At 36.1% G+C, this 18,859-nt stretch overlaps 1 protein-coding gene across 1 annotated transcript in view; it reads left to right on the top strand.

Moving 5' to 3' along the window:
* The first annotated feature begins 359 nt into the window (after positions 1–359).
* Positions 360–18,859, top strand: part of LOC118191415 (uncharacterized) — a 38,460-nt gene continuing 19,960 nt past the window's right edge. The window contains exons 1-2 of the mRNA XM_035362212.2: positions 360–664; positions 14,979–15,243. Coding sequence (XP_035218103.1) covers positions 650–664; positions 14,979–15,243 — 280 coding nt within the window. The 5' untranslated portion in view covers positions 360–649. The remainder of the gene's footprint in view (positions 665–14,978; positions 15,244–18,859) is intronic.

The raw sequence follows: 18,859 nt of genomic DNA on the forward strand, positions 1-18,859 counted from the left end.
TCAAAATGGTATATAAATTTTGCATTTAACTTTCATTCACCTCTAGGGAATAAAGGTCAATCAGAAATGAAGATGTGAAATGTAATGAATGATGAAAATTGGTATTAACCATTAATACCATTTTCCATCATTATTAAATCGAATGATTGAAGAAAGGAACTGAACATGGATTACAATGTCAAGGTTTTTTAAAAGCAAATATCTTTTTTGACCCACAAATTCTAGATCTGAATGAGCACTGATACGAAACACAAAATCCACCTCTAAATCATCTTCGGCAGAGTAAGTTTGGACAGTTAGTTGTCTCTTCTGGCGGCGCAAGCCTTTTACACGGTCAAAACTATCCTGGGGAGAGACACGCACGACAGAATATTACTTCCAAAGATCTCTCGGTGGAAAAAGACTTTTTATAGAAATTCGGCCAACACCGCTACAGAATGAGATAGGTGATTGTTATTTTTCTATCTTTTCGCCAATGGTACTCCGTTTCGTGGTACCCCGTTGCGTGAGAACCTCTGTGTCTTCTCACGCGGTAAAAAAAATCTTTATTTTTGTACCAACAACTGGGTGGTATAAATAGCTGGACATCGACATTCATGACGATCAAAGAGCTTTCCAAGACGCTGGTGACCATTTGCATAGACCAGTAATGTTATCTTTAAAGGTAAGTGAAATTTTAATTCCTTTAAACAGAAATTGAGTGAGTTTAAATGCATTGCTTTCATGACAGACTTTTCATTATCGACGCATTGTTCAAATAGGCTAGTGATCGTGTAAGTACATGCTAGAAGTTGGCTGAAAGCTACTAACAACTGCCTCCTTAATTTTGACTGTATGATTTTAGGTGCATAAATTTCATTTGAATGATATTATAAAGAGCAATATGCAGCTTCCATGAACGAATATTAAGCACGCTCTTAAAATTAAACTTGCTTGTTTTTAACTATGAATAAAAAAGTAGGATTATTTTTCCATAATTGAGAATTAGATTTCTAAGAATGAACAGTTAAAAAAGAAATGGTAATTATTATAAACTTATTTTTTAATCTTTATGGAAAAATTTATCTTAAAATATAAAGCAAATTTTATTCTTCTTTTGTTAAGATATTTTAAGGTTATTTCTGCTTATACTACTTTAATTAGTTTCTAAGTATTATTTGATAACATATGAAAATAGAAAAACATTTTCAGAGTGAGAAAGTTAACATTATTCCCATGTATGCTAATTAGATATTAAATATTTATTGACGTATAAAGGTTTCTCTTTTTGTACAATTCGTAATAAAAGTAAGTCATCAAACGTTAGAAGTTTCAATAACACACATTTATTTATTTATCAATAGCATATAAAAATGTAAAATGTTGCATTTTTATTAAAGTTAGTACAAGCATTCTAAACCACGATTCTAAAGACAAAACAAAACAACCCCCCCCCCCAAATTCTAACAAAACAAAATCAATAAATAAAATAATAAAAAAAATTTCTTAAAGTTTGGCTTTTTTCAACATTTTGTGTGTTACTTTTATTTATTAAATATCACGTTCTTCACACTTAAACCATAAAACTCGATTCAAAAGCATTATCGCAAAATAATTTAAAAAGAGCATATCTTAAGAATTTCTGATACACAGTTTTGCACGCTGGAGATAAAAATGTTCTTTTTCTCCTACAGTGTTGCCATTGCTCGCTTTGAAATCGTTGAGTTTCTTAATAAAAAATTCGTTAAAGTGTTACAAAATATGAAATCAATTGTAAAACAAATTCCAAATTCGGGTGGAGACGTACGTTATTCAACATTTTATGGCTCTAAGTACCGTTGTTTTATAACAATGCGAGAAACATAGATACATTTATGCAGATTCTTCATTATTTAATTTCTTTAAATATAATATAGGGTGATAATATTTGGTGCCAACAATTTGAAAAGTGAAACGCCACAAATTGCCAAAACGAAATTAATAGCCCTTCTGGTACGTTTGGGCTAAAGCATTTACTTCCCTGTCGGATTTCAATGAGTTCTTTTCAGCAATAAATATTTCCCTTCGAGAAAAGCGTCCAAGATTTTTCCCAAAATTATCTATTCAAGGAAAATAACGAAGATATAATGCAATAAATATAATAATGCAATAAATATAATAAGATACAATAAGTGATTGCAGTTTATGGATTTATTACAATAAAAACAAATGTGGTATTTACCTCGGAGTTATGTGTAAATATTCAAACATAATACACTTATTGTAAATTTCTGAGCTCCTTCTTATGTGGTTCAAATACATTGAAAATATTAGCATTAAACATTGCTTTTTCTTTTTAAAAATGTATCTGTGAGAAAATGTGCTAATGGTGTATTTTACTAATTGCAACGTTATGTTTCTTTTGAAATCATTAAATTTTTGTTGAGTATGCTTAAATTTCTTTATTTAAAAATTCAGTTGGTATTAATACGATAATTCAAAGCAAAACACATAACATCATTCTATCTCTGGCACTGAGCTTAACATATCCGCGTAAGAGAAGAGATGCATTCATGGAGGACTTTCTAAGGAAAACTAGCTCGTACACACATTACACACGAGGAAAACCACGAAAACGCCCAAGCAGCCAGCCCGCTCGCTTGGAATCGAAACCCAGACGGAACTACCAGTGTTCAGCGATTTCCCCGCTCGGCGCTGGTGGACCTATGGAAATGGCATCTCCTGAAAAATCTCGTATAAAATCTTGTTTATTGGGAACGGCTAGTATTTTTAAAATAAACATCCCAAGCGCCTTTCTCTTATTGTTAATAATTGTTGAATGGCTGTTACTTACGCCATGATCTGTTTTAACTGTTTATCGTAGATTATTAAAACTTAAAATTATTTTTTGTCATTATAAAGAATACGCATTATCATTTATTAATTTTAGGAAGAATTAAATGTATCATTTTTTTTTCGATAATTAATGTATTATCCCAGAAGGGCTATTAGTTTCGAAACAACATTTTGCTTCGAATAAGTATAAATGACTATATCACTTTTCAAATTGTTGCCAAATATTATGGCCCTGTATTTTATTTAAGGAAACTAAATAATGAAGAATTTACATGAATGAATGTATGTTTCGCCCATTGTGAAAAAACGACTGTACTTAGAAACGTCAAATTTTGAATAATATGGGTACCTTGAAGCCCGAATTTGGAATGTCGAATTTGTTTTATTGTTTAGTTCATATTTTGTAAAGCTTCAACTAATTTTTATTTAAAAAACTCAACAATTTCAAAGCAAGCAGTGGCAACACTATAGGGAATAAAACATTTGTATCTTCAGCGCCCGAAGCTGTCTATCAGAAATTCTAAACATATGCTGTTTTTAAATATTTTTAGCTCAATGTGGCGTTAGCCCAAATGCTCTCGAAACGTATATGTTCTGTAAAGGAAAAAATACCCGTTTGGTCGTAATATAAAATCCGAAAGCTTTCAGATTTTTTTAAAAACTAATTTTGAACCACCTGATATATTTACGGTACATAAGACCTAAGTTCAGATTTAGTATTCCCTTTGAAATAACCTGCTGATTATGACGTATCTTACATTACGGATTACCGGCTCATGGCATGCAATAATTGATACCTGCAGCTATAAATCTTAACTGCTATTTTTAGAATAAAATAAAAATCAAATGTTATTGTAAGATTATTACTTTAAGCTAGCTAATTATTATGACTTCGATTTTTAAATTCTTCTTCTCATATTCCTCACCAGAATGCAAATTAGCTTGTTCATAAATTTAAACTGAGGTTTTGGGATTTTGAGAGAGACAGCGTGCTTATGGCATTCGCGCATTGTCCTTAGATTTCTGCCAGCTCTAGCCATTACACTGACTACCAAACATTTGGACACCTGTGATAGAAAAGAAAAACTAACTTTATTCAAAATCAATGGTTGGTAGAGCCTCCACGAGAGGTAATTACAGCGTGGACCCTCCGGGGCATACTTTCCACAAATCTTTGTATGATAGCTAGTGGTATTTTCTTCCACTCGGCTTGGAGAAGACATAGAATTTCCTTCACCGATTTTGCACGGTTGATGCACCCCTGAATTCGGCGATGCAACTCGTTCCAGAGGTTCTCGATAGGGTTCAGGTATGGACTCTGGGCAGGCCAGTCCATTCGATGAACTCCACTGGCACCATACCAAGCCTTGGTTAACATCGAAACATGACAACTGGCATTGTCGTCCTGAAAATAACAGAGGTCCAACCCGTAAAACTGCCACAAAGCAGGAAACACATTGTCATCCAAAATAGTGCAGTAGGCATCGGAGTTGAGCTTACCATGAATGGGGACCAACGGTCCCAGCCCATACCATGAGAAACACCCCCAGACCATAATTCCACCTCCGCCGAAATTCACTGTTGGGACAATGCATTCTGGCAGGAGACGTTCTCCAGGTAGACGCCAGACCCAGACCCTGCCATCCGAGCGGTAAAGGGTGAACCTTGATTCGTCACTCCAAAGAACCCGTTTCCACTGATCTACGGTCCAATTTCGATTGCACCACATTAACCGAGCAGCGCGGTTGGACTTTGTGATCAAAGGCTTATGGGCAGCCGCACGACTATTAACCAAGCAGATGTGCTTCCTTACGGATGATATTCATTGAAACAATACTCTCGGATGCCTGTTGAAACTCCTCGCGGATGAGGGCCATCGGTTGGGTGCAGTTCTTCCGAATTTCTCTGGACAGCACTCGTCGGTCTCTATCTCCCAGTTTCGTCGGTCTGCAGACTCGGGGAACATTCCGACAATCACCGTTCACCTTTCACTTCTTAATCACATAGGCCACTGTCAATTTTGGGTACTTCAGATCGCTAGATATGTCCCTTACGGATCGGCCACATTTGTGATACCCGATAATTATACTTTTCTCGAAATCAGAGAGCTCCGAACTGCGAGGCATCTTGCATGCGACTAAAGCCGATGATGTTTCCTACACGATATATACCGGCGGAGTCTGTGACGTATCTTAGGACTACAGATATCGTCATTTGCATAGGTGTCCAAATACTTATTGGTAGTCAGCAATCGACGCTTTAAGCGCCGTTAGACTATTTGAGCCAGCTTAGTATTTCATTGTGCATAAGACTATTGATCAACGTTTTAAATTTATTTGACTATTCTTATTTTATTTGCATCGCCACAAGTAGTAGTTATCAGTATTACGAGCTACCATGTACTGTTTTGTTAAATGTTCAATTTAAATAAAAAGGCTGTTAAAAAACCTTCATAAGTCTTTGTTGTACTATCTCAAAACATAACGATAACTGGTCACATATCTGTTAAGGTTTCAGGACTAAAGTTTCAGTATTAGAATAAAAAAAGAAAATCTTAAAGGTTTCTGATTTTAAATTAGTCCAAAGGGGCGCTTTTTTTAACTTTATGTGTGCTACCTTCATTTATTAAATATCATGTTCTACATACTCAAACTATAAAATTCAGTTAAACAGCAATATCGCAAAATAATTTTAAAATCAGCATATGTTTAGAATTTCCGATACGCAGTCTCACGCGCTGGAGAAAAAAATATTTTTTCTGTACAACGTTGCCAATGCTCGCTTTGAAATCCTCGAGTTTGTTAATCAAAAATTCGTTAAAGTTTTACAACATATGAAATAGATGACAAAACAAATTCCAAATTCTAAATTTGGGCTTCCAGATGCCTATGTTCGCAGTAGGATTACGTCATTCAAAATTCGATGGCTCTAAGTAACGTTGTTTTATCACAATGCGAGAAACATACACACATTTATGCAGGTTCTTCATTATTTAATTTATTCAAATATAATACAGGGTTCTAATATTTGGTGGCAACAATTTGAAAAGTGGAACGGACATTGAGTGATTCGACGCAAAATCGCAAAACGAAAACAATAGTCCCTCAGGGACAAAGCCCTTTTGGACTAACAAGTATAACCTTATAATCTAAAGTAGAATTTCTCGTTCTATATTGTATTCTTCTCTGACATTCAAAGTTAAATACGTAACTTCTAGCATTTTCCTACCCGTAAGAATATTTGTATATTGCAAATGAGAATTTTAGATTTAAAACTTACGTTTCTATTGTATGGATTGTGTTATAAATTTATTTCGATTGCATCTTATACTTTGTACAAGTCGCACTCACTTGCAGGAAAGAATTACATCATTATATAATTTTATTATTTATTAAGAACGTTATTTTTTTTAATGGCCGGGCTCTTTATTTTAAAGTCATTAATTAGCCTTGAGCCGTTTAGAAGGGCTGAAAGTGGTGGCCATTTCATCATAGAGCCACTTAACGGGTGGCCATGGTTGCCTCCTCTGAAGAGACGGACAGTTACAACCATGCTTTCTCCGGGATTTGAACCCGGTCCCGTCGCTGCGGTAGTCAAGGACACTAACCACTATACCGGTTGGGCGGAACTGAGACCATTATATGACTTTGTTATTTCACGTTTTTCCATCTGCAGGGGGCACCAGCGGCCGAGCGGTAAAGACGCTGAACACTGGTAGTTCGGTCCGAGGTTCGAATCCCGCGAACGGGCTGGCTGCATGGGCGTTTTTGTGATTTTTCCCATGTGTAACGTGTATACGAGGCAGTTTCCCTTAGAAAGTCCTCCACGAAGGCATCCCTCCCTTTAGACAGATAGCCCTCGTTTGCTTTGCCATAATTGAATTGAATAACCCCATCTGCAGGAATATTTTTATTCATTCTCTTTGATACTTTCTGAAACCGCGGCGAGCGATAAGGGTCACTAAACACTGGTAGTTCGATCCAAGGCTGGCTGCATTGGCGCTTTTGTGGTTTCTCCCCATGTGCAACGTGTGTATGAGGTTACTTTTCTTCAGAGCAGCCGCCCAGAAGATATAGAGGTTAGAGGATCCGACTGCTGTTCCGAAAGGCTTAGGTTCGAATCCCGGTGAAGGCATGGATGTATATTGTCTACCCTCCCATAAGAGGTAACGGTGACCGCCTTTAGGTGCCACTACAATAAAATGGCCACCACTTTCCGTCCTTAGGAGTGGTCAGTTTCTCCAGAAAATCCTTCCCGAAGCCATCCGTTGCCTAGACAGATAGACTTTGAGTGCTTTGCCATAATGAAGTAACCAAACCATACTAAAACTCAAGTGACGATTAAATATAGCTATGTTTTTTAGATGTTATAAAGAATATTTTTGAATTCTAATAGGAAATTATTTATTTGCTTTAGTTTTATATAATTTACCATTATGATTTGGTACAAAAGATCTTGCAAATACATTTTCGAATAACTCAACTCATGAGAATAACTTTAATTTTTTTTTTTTTTTTTTTTTTTTTTTTTATGTCTGTACCGTTAATCGTGTTGAAGTATTTCACATCCATGCAACATTTTATAGCTATTTATTTAACTCAAACCTTCTCCGAACTTCTTTACATCAATACATATATTTTGATTTGGTCCGATTTAGGTCTCATACTGTTATATTTTTTTAGCGAGTATAAAACCAATCATACTTACGCTAAGAAGAATAGCTTTGTTCTGAGTTCATCCCTAACTTACGTCATCTTAGTAAAGAGACAAAACACTCGCATATTCCAAGTATAAAGTGTCATTGACTCTGTTATTGTATATTTTAAGTTTATGATTAGTTTATATCGTCTTGAGTAAACGAAGATTATGTTTACAATTTTTCTTCAAAATAAATAATTTAAATTTTGAGAGGTATTTTAATCGGATTCTTAACTCGCATGGATGCACTGTGGCAATGTGAAAATAGAAATTTCATTCCCTTTTTAAATCTCCGAATTGTTTTATAGAAAAAAGAATGGGGGGGACGCAAATTGCTAGCATAAGAAGTATAGTATTATTTTAAGCTGTCTCAACTTTTCAAATTTTCAAATTTTCCAGCACTCCTTGATAATATATTTTTTTAAGTTATGGAATACGGTTCTGTATTATTTATAGCATTATACGTTAATACTATAAATATTTTTATAGTATTAACGTATAGTATTATACGTTAATACTATTATAAGGTAGTTCTTCCGCCTTCTTAGCAAGCCTTCGTAGTGTAGTGGTCAGCACGCTGAACGCGTGCTGACGAATTCGAGATGTCCGTGGTTCGAGACCCGGAGGGCATTGCTTATTTTTCACATCTCTCTTGCTTCGAAATAACCTAATGTGTCTACACTATAAATAGAATTATGCTTATTTTATTTATAGTATTTTACGTTAATTACCTATTTGATGATGATGATGATGATGATGATGATGTCGTGTCTATGACAAAGCGCAATTATATAGCTTCGAAGCTGTCTCAAAGACAGCTTTTGCAACCTCGGCAGCTCTATCAGTATAAAGTAGGTCCACTGGGTGTTCGATGCCGATGTCAAACAGTCTGGACTGGATTGCTGGGCAGCTGAAGATGTGATGGCGAGACAGTGGGATGCCATCTGGGCAATGAGGACAAACGTTGGTGTAACTGCGCTGTCCGTCTGCAGAAATCCTCATCCCTTTTTGAAGTGATTTGTCCTAAGTCTGGTTATGATAGTCGATAAGGCTCTGTCACAGTTCAATTCCGGAATGGAGTTTCCCTTAACTTGACCGATTAGTCTTTGGCTGACAACTGCATTGGCATCAACGAGGGTTAGGCAGTTGGATGGCTGAGGAGAATCACGGGATGCCTTTGCAAGCTCATCGGCCTTCTCATTACCAAAAATATTTACATGAGCCGGTATCCATTGTAAGATGCAGGATCTTTGGGCAGCAATGATTCTGTTTGTGAGCTCAATGATCTGATGACTGAATTAACATTTGCCCTTCTGGATCTCTTGCAATGCTGAATTGCAGTCAGAGATGATGCCCTTGGAAATCTGGTCTTCTTTAGAGAGACAAATCTCCAGAGCACTTTTGATGGCGACGAGCTCGCATGTATAGTTGAAGGCGATTTTCCCAACAGGAATACTGTGGCGTTTCTGCACTCCGTCTGGTCCGTTGAAAAAGACTCCCGCTCCTCCTCTGTTCAGATTGGAGTCGGAAGAGCCGTCTGTGTAGGCGATCGTCAGATCTTGAGTTAAGGTCGTGAGTTCCTCAATGGTATAGTCAACTTTTTCTTTGATTATTGCGGTCACCTATTTCTTAAATTACAACATGGTTTTAAATGAATGATTTGCGTATACAACTAAAACTAAGATTATTTCTAATGCTGTTGTTGTTACCAGTCTCACTTGTCTGACAATAGGTACCACAAGCCCACGACATTCATAACGGAAAGTTGTCAAATGTCGTTGGCGAGAGCCTTGAGCAGCACATAGGTAGCAGCCCGACTTTAGCTCAGTTCCGACCCTAATTTTGAGAGAAAGCCTCCCTCCGGGTTAACAGGTCCGATGGTTTCCCAATCCTCTTCCTCTCCCATCAACCTCTAGAAAAGACTTTCGGTTTGCCGCATATTTATAATGCATCCATGCCGCACAGACACTATCCACGTCTGTGGTCCGGTGCTTGCTAGGTGTTCAAACTGACCCTCAAACTGTTCATGTCTTCTCCGGAATTCGAGTACGAGCCCTTCGGGATGGGAGTCAAAGGTCACCAACAACTATCCTGATTAGATCTACTGTTTTATATAACAGAAATTCTGATCATATTATTTCTGCCAAATATAATTTTATAACATTGGTGACTCCCCATATCAAATTACGTGCAAGTGGACCTTTCATAAACATTTCAATTCATAAGGCAGTAAATATGTACACTGACTACAAATAAGTATTTGGACACCTATGCAAATGACGATATCTGCGGTCCTAAGGTACGTCACGGACTCCGCCGGTATATATCGTGTAGGAAACAGCATCGGCTTTAGTGGCAGGCAAGATGCCTCGCAGTTCGGAGCTCTCTGATTTTGAGAAAGGTATAATTATCGGGTATCAAAAATGTGGCCGATCCTTAAGGGACATATCTAGCGATCTGAAGTACACAAAATCGACAGTGGCCTATGTGATTAAGAAGTGGAAGGTGAGCGGTGATTGTCGGAATGTGCCCCGAGTCGGCAAACCAACGAAACTGGGAGATAGAGACCGACGAGTGCTGTCCAGAGAAATTCGGAAGAACCGCACCCAACCGATGGCCCTCATCCGCCAGGAGTTTCAACAGGCATCCGGGAGTATTGTTTCAATGAATACCATCCATAAGGAAGCACATCTGCTTGGTTTTCATGGTCGTGCTGCTGCCCATATGCCTTTGATCACAAAGTCCAACCGCGCTGCTCGGTTAATGTGGTGCAAAGCACATCGAAATTGGACCGTAGATCAGTGGAAACGGGTTCTTTGGAGTTACGAATCAAGGTTCACCCTTTACCGTTCGGATGACAGGGTCTGGGTTTGGCGTCTACCTAGAGAACGTCTCCTGCCAGAATGCATTGTGCCAACAGTCAAGTTCGGCGGAGCGGCCGAGCGGTAAAGACGCTGAACACTGGTAGTTCGGTCTGAGGTTCGAATCCCGCGAACGGGCTGGCTGCATGGGCGTTTTCGTGGTTTTCCCCATGTGTAACGTGTATACGAGCCAGTTTCCCTTAGAAAGTCCTCCACGAAAGGCATCCCTCCCTTTAGGCAGATAGCCCTCGTGTGCTTTGCCATAATTAAATACACCACACACCACCAAGTTCGGCGGAGGTGGAATTATGGTGTGGGAGTGTTTCTCCTGGTATGGGCTGGGACCCTTGGTCCCCATTCATGGTAAGCTCAACTCCGATGCCTACTGCACTATTTTGGATGACAATGTGCTTCCTACGTTATGGCAGTTTTACGGGTTGGACCTCTGTTACTTTCAGCACGACAATGCCAGTTGTCAGGTTTCGACGTTAACCAAAGCTTGGTATGGTGCCAGTGGAGTTCATCGAATGGACTGGCCTTCCCAGAGTCCAGACCTGAACCCTATCGAGAACCTCTGGGACGAGATGCATCGCCGAATTCAGGGGTGCACTACCCGTGCAAAATCGGTGAAGGAACTTCTATGTCTTCTCCAAGCCGAGTGGAAGAAAATACCACTAGCTGTCATACAAAGACTTGTGGAAAGTACGCCCTGAAGGGTCCACGCTGTAATTACCTCTTGTGGAGGCTCTACCAACTATTGATTTTGAATAAAGTTAGTTTTTATTTTCTATCACAGGTGTCTAAATACTTATTGGTAGTCAGTGTATATTTATTTATCTGGCGCAGCAATAACCAAGAAGGAAAACCGGTAGTTTGACCCGGGGTGCAAACCTTGGGAAACCTGGAGAAGCTGCATGGGTGTGTTGCGTTCTATTCGTTCGTGGATTTGAAGTAATTGACGATAACACTTTATGAAGAATCAAAAGACAGATTTATTCGACAGTTTTACGCAAGAGAGTCCGAAAGACACGTTTACATTCGTCAAAAAACTACAATAAACACGCTGAAACAACCAGCAACCAGGAAGAAAAAGAGGCTTTAAACAGTTGGCCATACTTCGATTTTATGAATAATGTTTCTTAAAAAACTAATATAACCTTATCAATATGCATATAAATGACATTTTAAATATTGCATAACTTTTATAGCATAGTTTCGTAAAACTATGCTATAAAATATTTCGTAAAACATTACTGTCTCTGTACACCTTGAGGTAAAATAATAATTAATATAATATATTACAAGCAGTTGCATTGTATAATATTGTAAGCAACTGCAAAATCTTAAAGTACACTGCGCAAAAAAAAAAAAGAAGGGGGCACAGTTCTGTACCTCCCGTTCTACTGGGCCGATTGACGAAATTCAAATTGTGTTTTTCATGTCTCAAAACGCGACTTACGATATATATTAGATTTATATACAGCATTATTCTAACATAGGTATTTTGACACAAAATCGGAACTTTCTCTGAAATAACATACCAATTTTTTTGCCATGTTTCGATTCTACGATTCAAATTATGCCTAAATATTAAATTCTATAAATTTTGGTGCGAAATTTATGGAAAAATTAAAAAATTTATCTTGGCGCGTTTTTTTTCAGTTTGCGCCAAGTATAATTTACTTGGCGAACTTCTTAATGTATGCCAGCCTATTTTTCTTTCTCTTCTATTGTACAGGAGCGGAAAAAAAGTCACATCGTTTCTACCTTTTTACATTGTTTGTGCATGAGCGGAAAAAAGTCACGTCGTTCCTACTTTCAAATAATTTTAACAAAGTGCCTAAACCAAACGGATGTTATTATCGCTTTCAACAAATACACCGAATTTCAAAACGCGCCAATATAAAAATTCACGTGTATCTTCGGAAATTTTGAATAAAAAACTATAATTTTTTCTCAGGTATGCTAAGAAATACTTTTACTTTAAGATGATGGTAAAAATTTTATAGGTTATAATTCAAAATTTTTTTTCGAAAAATTTATAAAAATTATTTAAAAATACAAATTTAAAAAATAAATCATAAAAAACGGGCAAATTTTATTTGGAATAAACCTAAATTTCGAAATGTGAAAGGAAGAATCAAATAAGTTTAATAAAAGAAAAAAGAGGATAATAAGGTTTATTTGTTATTGGAAACGAAGAGAAAATATATATATATATATATATATATACAAACCTGGCTTCGTCAATGCAAAGTAAGTTTCAGTTAGGAGTTTATGATTGTCGTAGGATTCTATTGCAATAAGAAATTAAAAGAGGCAACAAACTCTTACAATGGGCAACTAAGAAGGTTGGAAAAAATGTTCAAATCAGCTTAATACACTATGAAAAGAAAGTTTTATGTCCGATATTTACAGAAGGAATCCCATTCCTTTGTCGTAGTGACTTTCAAAGAGTGAAACTTTATCAACACAAAGCAACAACTCATATGAGAAAAATACCACTGCATTCCTTGAAAAAAATGAAGACTGATACAAGTATTGTATATATATCTTTTCTACATATTTCTGCGAATTACCCTGACATTTCATCTATGGACTATTGTGCCTTTCGTTCTTTGAAAAGTGCCTTGAAACCCACCTCGATTGATGGAATCGAGGAGAGAAATATTCAATATCCCTCGAAATTTTATAGAAAGCTCTTCTGTCATGAAAATCACGATGCAGACAATCATTCTTTTAGTTTAATTCATTTGCAGTGGTTCTTTTCGTAATATGAGTTGTTTCTTTGTCTTGATGAAGTTTCACTCTTTGAAAGTCAAAGGACAAAGAAATGGGACTTCTTTTGTAAATATCGGACATAAAACTTTCTCTTGATATTATGTTATTTGATTTGAACATTTTTTCTCACCCTTCTTAGTTGCCCATTGTAAGAGTTTTTGGTCTCTTTTAGTTTCCCATTGTAAGAGAATTAATCTAAGAAAAAGCTATCAGATCTAACATTTAAAAGAGTAGTCTTTACATCTCAAACATTAATTCCACATTCTCGAAATCGCTCTCAAAATGTGTAAATTCTCTCTGTAACATTTTAATTAATTCAATATGACAAATCTCTGCTTGGATTTTGCGAGCTCTAAGCCTGCTTTCTTTGTTTTGTCATTGAGGAAGAATTTTCTTCTTGCTAATCTTTCATTGTATCTATGCACTCTAATGATACTTCAAGTTTTCTGGTTAATTTGTATTGTAAACTCTTCTTCTAAATCCGCTGCAATTATTACATCTTTATAAATTTTTCGGTCTTTTCTGATTTTTCGTAGGATAAATCCCCGATCCCTTGGTGATAGCCTAAAAAGTACTCTACTATTAAGTGCATTTTCAGCAATTTTAATCGTTTTATAACATCAAAGGTAATTGAACGCTTTAAACATCAAAGATTTCTGGGATATTTAGGATACTTTAGCCTACTTTAAAACGATGAATAATTAAATTTCTAACATAAATTGTCGTTATTTTATAAGTTTTGACATGTTCACATAAGATATGTAGCTGTTAATACATTTTGCTAAACAAGTAATAACTTCTAAATGCAGACGATAATTATTGTCAAGACTCAATATAAGCACATGCTTAGAGCATCAAGGAAAGGGGCACCACAAAAAGTTCCTTAGGTATTCATCAGAAAAGGGGATCTACTGCCACTTATACTATAGAATGCAACTGAGAGAGAGAGAGAGAGAGAGAAAGAAAGAATGAAGAAAATGCTGTGGGAGCACCAAAATCTTTTAAGTGCTAAGTGTCTCTAAGGTCTCAATTTGGCCGTGATTTCTGTCATGTATTTTTATTAAAAAAATAATAATAAAAAGCATCAGCTACAAAATATCTAAAAAAAATTTCGAACGTCCGAGTTATTATATGAGTTACTAATTAGGCACATTTTGAAGAAATTATTCTATTGCAGGAAATACTTATGATATTTATTTTGCAACAAGTAAAACTTAAAGTAGACAAAAAATGATACATTAGATAAAAAAAAAAAAAAAAAAGAAATCTTTGTTTCAATATTGAGTACAAGATAAGATATTTAGCAAAAATCAAATAAATTTGTAGTCATTAGTACGTTTTTGAATGCAGGAAACACGAAAAATGAGCAATGCCTTCGCCAGGACTCGGACCTGGACCTCTCGAATACGCGCCGAGTGTGCTACCATTACACCACGAAGGCATGAAAAAAAGGAGAGAGAAAATGCCTTATACATTTTAAAAATCATAAAAATTGCCCAAAAACAAATGTAAGCCGTTGTATGTACTTCATTTACTGATTTCATTTGTATCTTCTTATGAAATGATACATATTTTTTAAAACTATATTCTTAAATTTGTTTCTTAATAAATGCAGACTTCAAATTGTACTTGAACAAACGACTTTTAAAAATTAAACAATTATTTAAAAAATTTTTTTCTTGAAAAAATTTTATATGAAGTATTCAAGAGATTCGAGAAGCTCTTAGGATTCGAGTCCGCTTCGAGAAATTTTTGGAACTGGTTACTCCTGTTTGATATCTTGCAACATTACTGTAATAATACTCAGGTTATTTCTAATTTCAGTGGACGTGTGCGGTACTAACTTTATCTGTGATCGTTGGGGTTGCCTTAACCAAGAAGAAAAATTCCTCTCCCAGCCCTAGCACTGGCTCTAGTAGTTCCAGCAGCAGTAGCAGCACCACTACACGAAAACCTCCAATTACCGTTATCGATGACCTCGACGACCTGCTAGTGCAGGCGACAGGCTGGAATGGAGGTGGGGGAGGAGGAGGAGGAGGTGGCGGATGGCCAAGCGGAAATGGTGGCTCTAAAGCTGGTAATGGTAACGGTAAGGCGATGATTTAAACTATTTTTATATAAATCCAATAATAATTACATACAGTAAGACCCCGCTTAACGCGGGGGATACGTTCCATCAAAGTAGAGCGTAATGCGAAACAGCGCTAAACGAGGCTATCTTTACATGTAAATATTGGGGTTAGGGAAAGATGGCTAGGAAATTGGTTAGGTATTAAATTTAAAAAGCATGTTTTTTTAATAAAAATAAAACCAAACATTTATTTCCTAAAGCCCAAATTAATACCACATTATTATTTCTTGCAAAAATAAAAACAAAATATAAATAACAAAACGAATATTCTTAAAAAAAACAAATAAAATTCGAAGTCAGTCATATTTAGTTAGCCTTCCGCGTTTTCAGTGTTCTGCCTTTTTGTGACAAAAGCATCTAATGTTGTTTGCCTTTTTCTTTTGCGTTGTTCTCTTAAAAGTTCTTCATAAACGGATAGGAGCATCTCTAACACCACGCCTTACTTTTGAGCTCCTGTCAAAATTCGGATCATTTTCAATGAATTGATCCATTATTTCAGTTATGGTAGACAAACTCCTTTTTACAAACGCCATCGAAAGTTCTTTTTGCTCTTCTTCTGAATCACTGCTGTCAACGTTTTTGTTTTCTTCTTGTTCATTAGAAAGACTAGCCGCTGCTTCTTGAATTATTTCTTCGACATCTTCCACATTTACCCCTTCAAAATATGTCTGTACAATACCGCACCAAACAAGAAATACAAGTACACTCTTTCGGATATGTATTTGAAACCTATCGCTGCATAATACTTCGGGGAATCCCCGTATGCTGCGAGCGATTTCGTGGAATCCCCGGGTTGAAATAAAAGAGCGCTAAACCGAAACAGCGCTAAACGAAACAGCGTTAAGCGGGGTCTTACGGTACATGCATATTAATTAAAAATAAAATGTTTGGAAATTTGCTTCAATTATTTGTCCTTTTTGCAAATGAGGAAATAGTGACACATCTTCAATTTGGTGCACAATTCTTATCTCATACACATGAGAATTTTCCAGGGGACATACGATATACCCAGAGGCAGTGCTTAAATTGTGATGGAGCCCATTCCAGTTATTCCCGATTTTTGAGGTAAATTGTAACGTTAGTCAGAGCGCAGCGGCGCTTTTTATTTCCTTATACCAAGTTGCTGTTTTGCCAAGTAAAAAAAAGTATTGTAATCGCGAAAAATTTCGGATATCACATTTCAACGAAAATATCCTTTTTGATCTCTCTCGAATGCATTTATTTGAGCGTTGCTTTTGCCTGACAACTGTAAGTATGGACAGAATAAACGACTCTTTTTCTCAAAACAGATTGTAAAATAGATTTAAAATGGATTCACAAGAGATTTTTTTCGTGACGTTTGCACGTATGTACGCATGTATATATCTCGCATAACCTGAGAGCAGCCTGAGAACGTTGAAATTTTGTGTAAGGGACTTCGATAACATGTAGTTCTGTGCCTCACTTTTTGGTTGCAATCGACCGCACCAAAAGAACATATCTATCTATCTATCTATCTATCTACATATATATATAGCGTATACCCATTCTATTACCCGGCTCGATGAGCTCAGTATTTTTATTCTTATATGTCGATAAACTGTGCATTTTTTGCTTTAAAAGTGATTGACTTATTCTGTTCTTATGACCCGGTTAAAGTTTGTATGCCTTTAGTTAATCTGCATGCAATAGTTGTAGAATTATAAAGAATTTAAATGTTGTTAAAGTGCTGCTAAGTCTAACGAAGCCTACATTTATTTACATTTGAAGCGCTTAGTAGAATAGCGAATTAAATCCGTTTCTGCAGCAACTTCAGTGTCTTTTTGCCGAGTGGGACCACAAGTAAACTTTCAGTTTTGTGCACCGAAAAAACTGTCTTTCTGCCCGCTGACCGAATTGCTTCTTTTCTCGCAGAAACTCTATTTTTAATCATAAAAAGAATTTTAACTGTTTTTAACTGTATTTGGTGTTTTATGTTTTTCTGTGTTTTACAATACTGATGAAGAGGTTTGAGTTTTGGTGTATTTTTGCTTTTTCGCGAAGTGGGAACTGAATGAATTGAATACGTTTAAATGAAATGCAGCAAAAAATGTGTATAATTTAATGAGCCGTACAAGGAAGTCATGTGGTGTCCGCATCAGACTTTTATATGTAACCGAACCGCAATTTCATCAGAAAATGTTTCCCTTCTCGGAAATTTTATTTTAATATTATGCAAGCTTAACAATCGATTCTAACTTCTGAATGCGTGCATATCTTTCCCACGGAAACAAACTTTGGTTGGGTATTGATACATTTAAGGAAACAAAAGCTCCCACCCACATGCCAAAGGCTTATTATTCAGGAAAAGCAAAGCAATGAATTTATGACCGCGGGTAAATTTTTCATTCCCGAAAGTACTAGAATTGATTACCGCGGTAGTCACTTCAAAAGCTTGTGACTTCCCACTGAAAGACACACTTTTTGACACGACGTAGCCAAATATGAGGATGAAAATAGCCATTTGCGTACAACCTTGTGCTTGTTATCAGCTAATCCTTGGATCCGGCAGAATATCTCCTCCCCAGTAACATTTTGCTTAATTAGAATTATATCAGCAGAGAAGTCGTGATCAGAAAGTTTTGATTTTTTCTTTGTTTTCATACCTATATATCCTTTGCGAAAAATGTCCTTCAAATCCTATTGGATTTTCTTCATTCTCATCAGTGATGATTTACAAACCATTTTACATTTTTTTCTTAGTCTGCTGAAAACAAATGGCCCTTGTTTCCATCATCCTTGAAATAGTACATTTTATTGTATATTCAGGGTTTGTATTCAGCCTGAGCCTGGTTTCGCTGTTTCTTAGATTTAGTGAAACTGTAACTTTAGAGCTCCAAACAAGGCGAGATCCAGTATTTTATTTTATGATTGAACTCTGCTTACTATTAACTTAATAACTAATTAAATTTTTATTTATCTCATAATCAGGCTAAACAACATCATTTTATCCTAAGCCGAAAAAATCTTTTTGCTTCTGAAGAAGAGGGACCTGCGTCTGTTCGCCCTTGAAATCGATACAGTTTGATTCAAAAAACGATGGCAAAATAAGATTGTTGTTTTGTCTAATTTTGAGTTTTAGACTGGCATGCTTCTTTTCCAGTTTTTTTACTTACCTCTTTACATTTTATTGAATTTTAATTTTAATTATTAATTATTTCACTATTTTTTTAAATAATTTTATTTATTTATTCTTATTCCCTTTCTTGACGGCTACGACACTTCTAATTTGAGAAACTAATCCCTATCTAGAGGCAAGCTAAGTATTGTGAAACCACAGGCAAACGATAAAAACTAGATGTATTTTAAAGCAAGCTCATTTTCACGACCATAGTTACTGTCTTATAATCTATAACATTTCATAATATTTTTACGTTTTTTTTTTTTTTAATTTTTTATTTTCTTCTTCTGACACCAGTTGTTAAGTTATTTTCTTCTTTCACGTTGGTACGGAGTTCGTAGATTTGGAGTGAATAACGACGTAGACGTTCGTAGATAACGACGACACTTGATGAAGTATCGAAACACACTTTATTAGCCAGTATTATCAGGACAG

The sequence above is a fragment of the Stegodyphus dumicola genome, chromosome 12, assembly GCF_044657685.1.
Source record: "Stegodyphus dumicola isolate Sdum_Otavi_A_Nest chromosome 12, ASM4465768v1".
In the NCBI taxonomy this organism is placed as follows: domain Eukaryota; kingdom Metazoa; phylum Arthropoda; class Arachnida; order Araneae; family Eresidae; genus Stegodyphus; species Stegodyphus dumicola.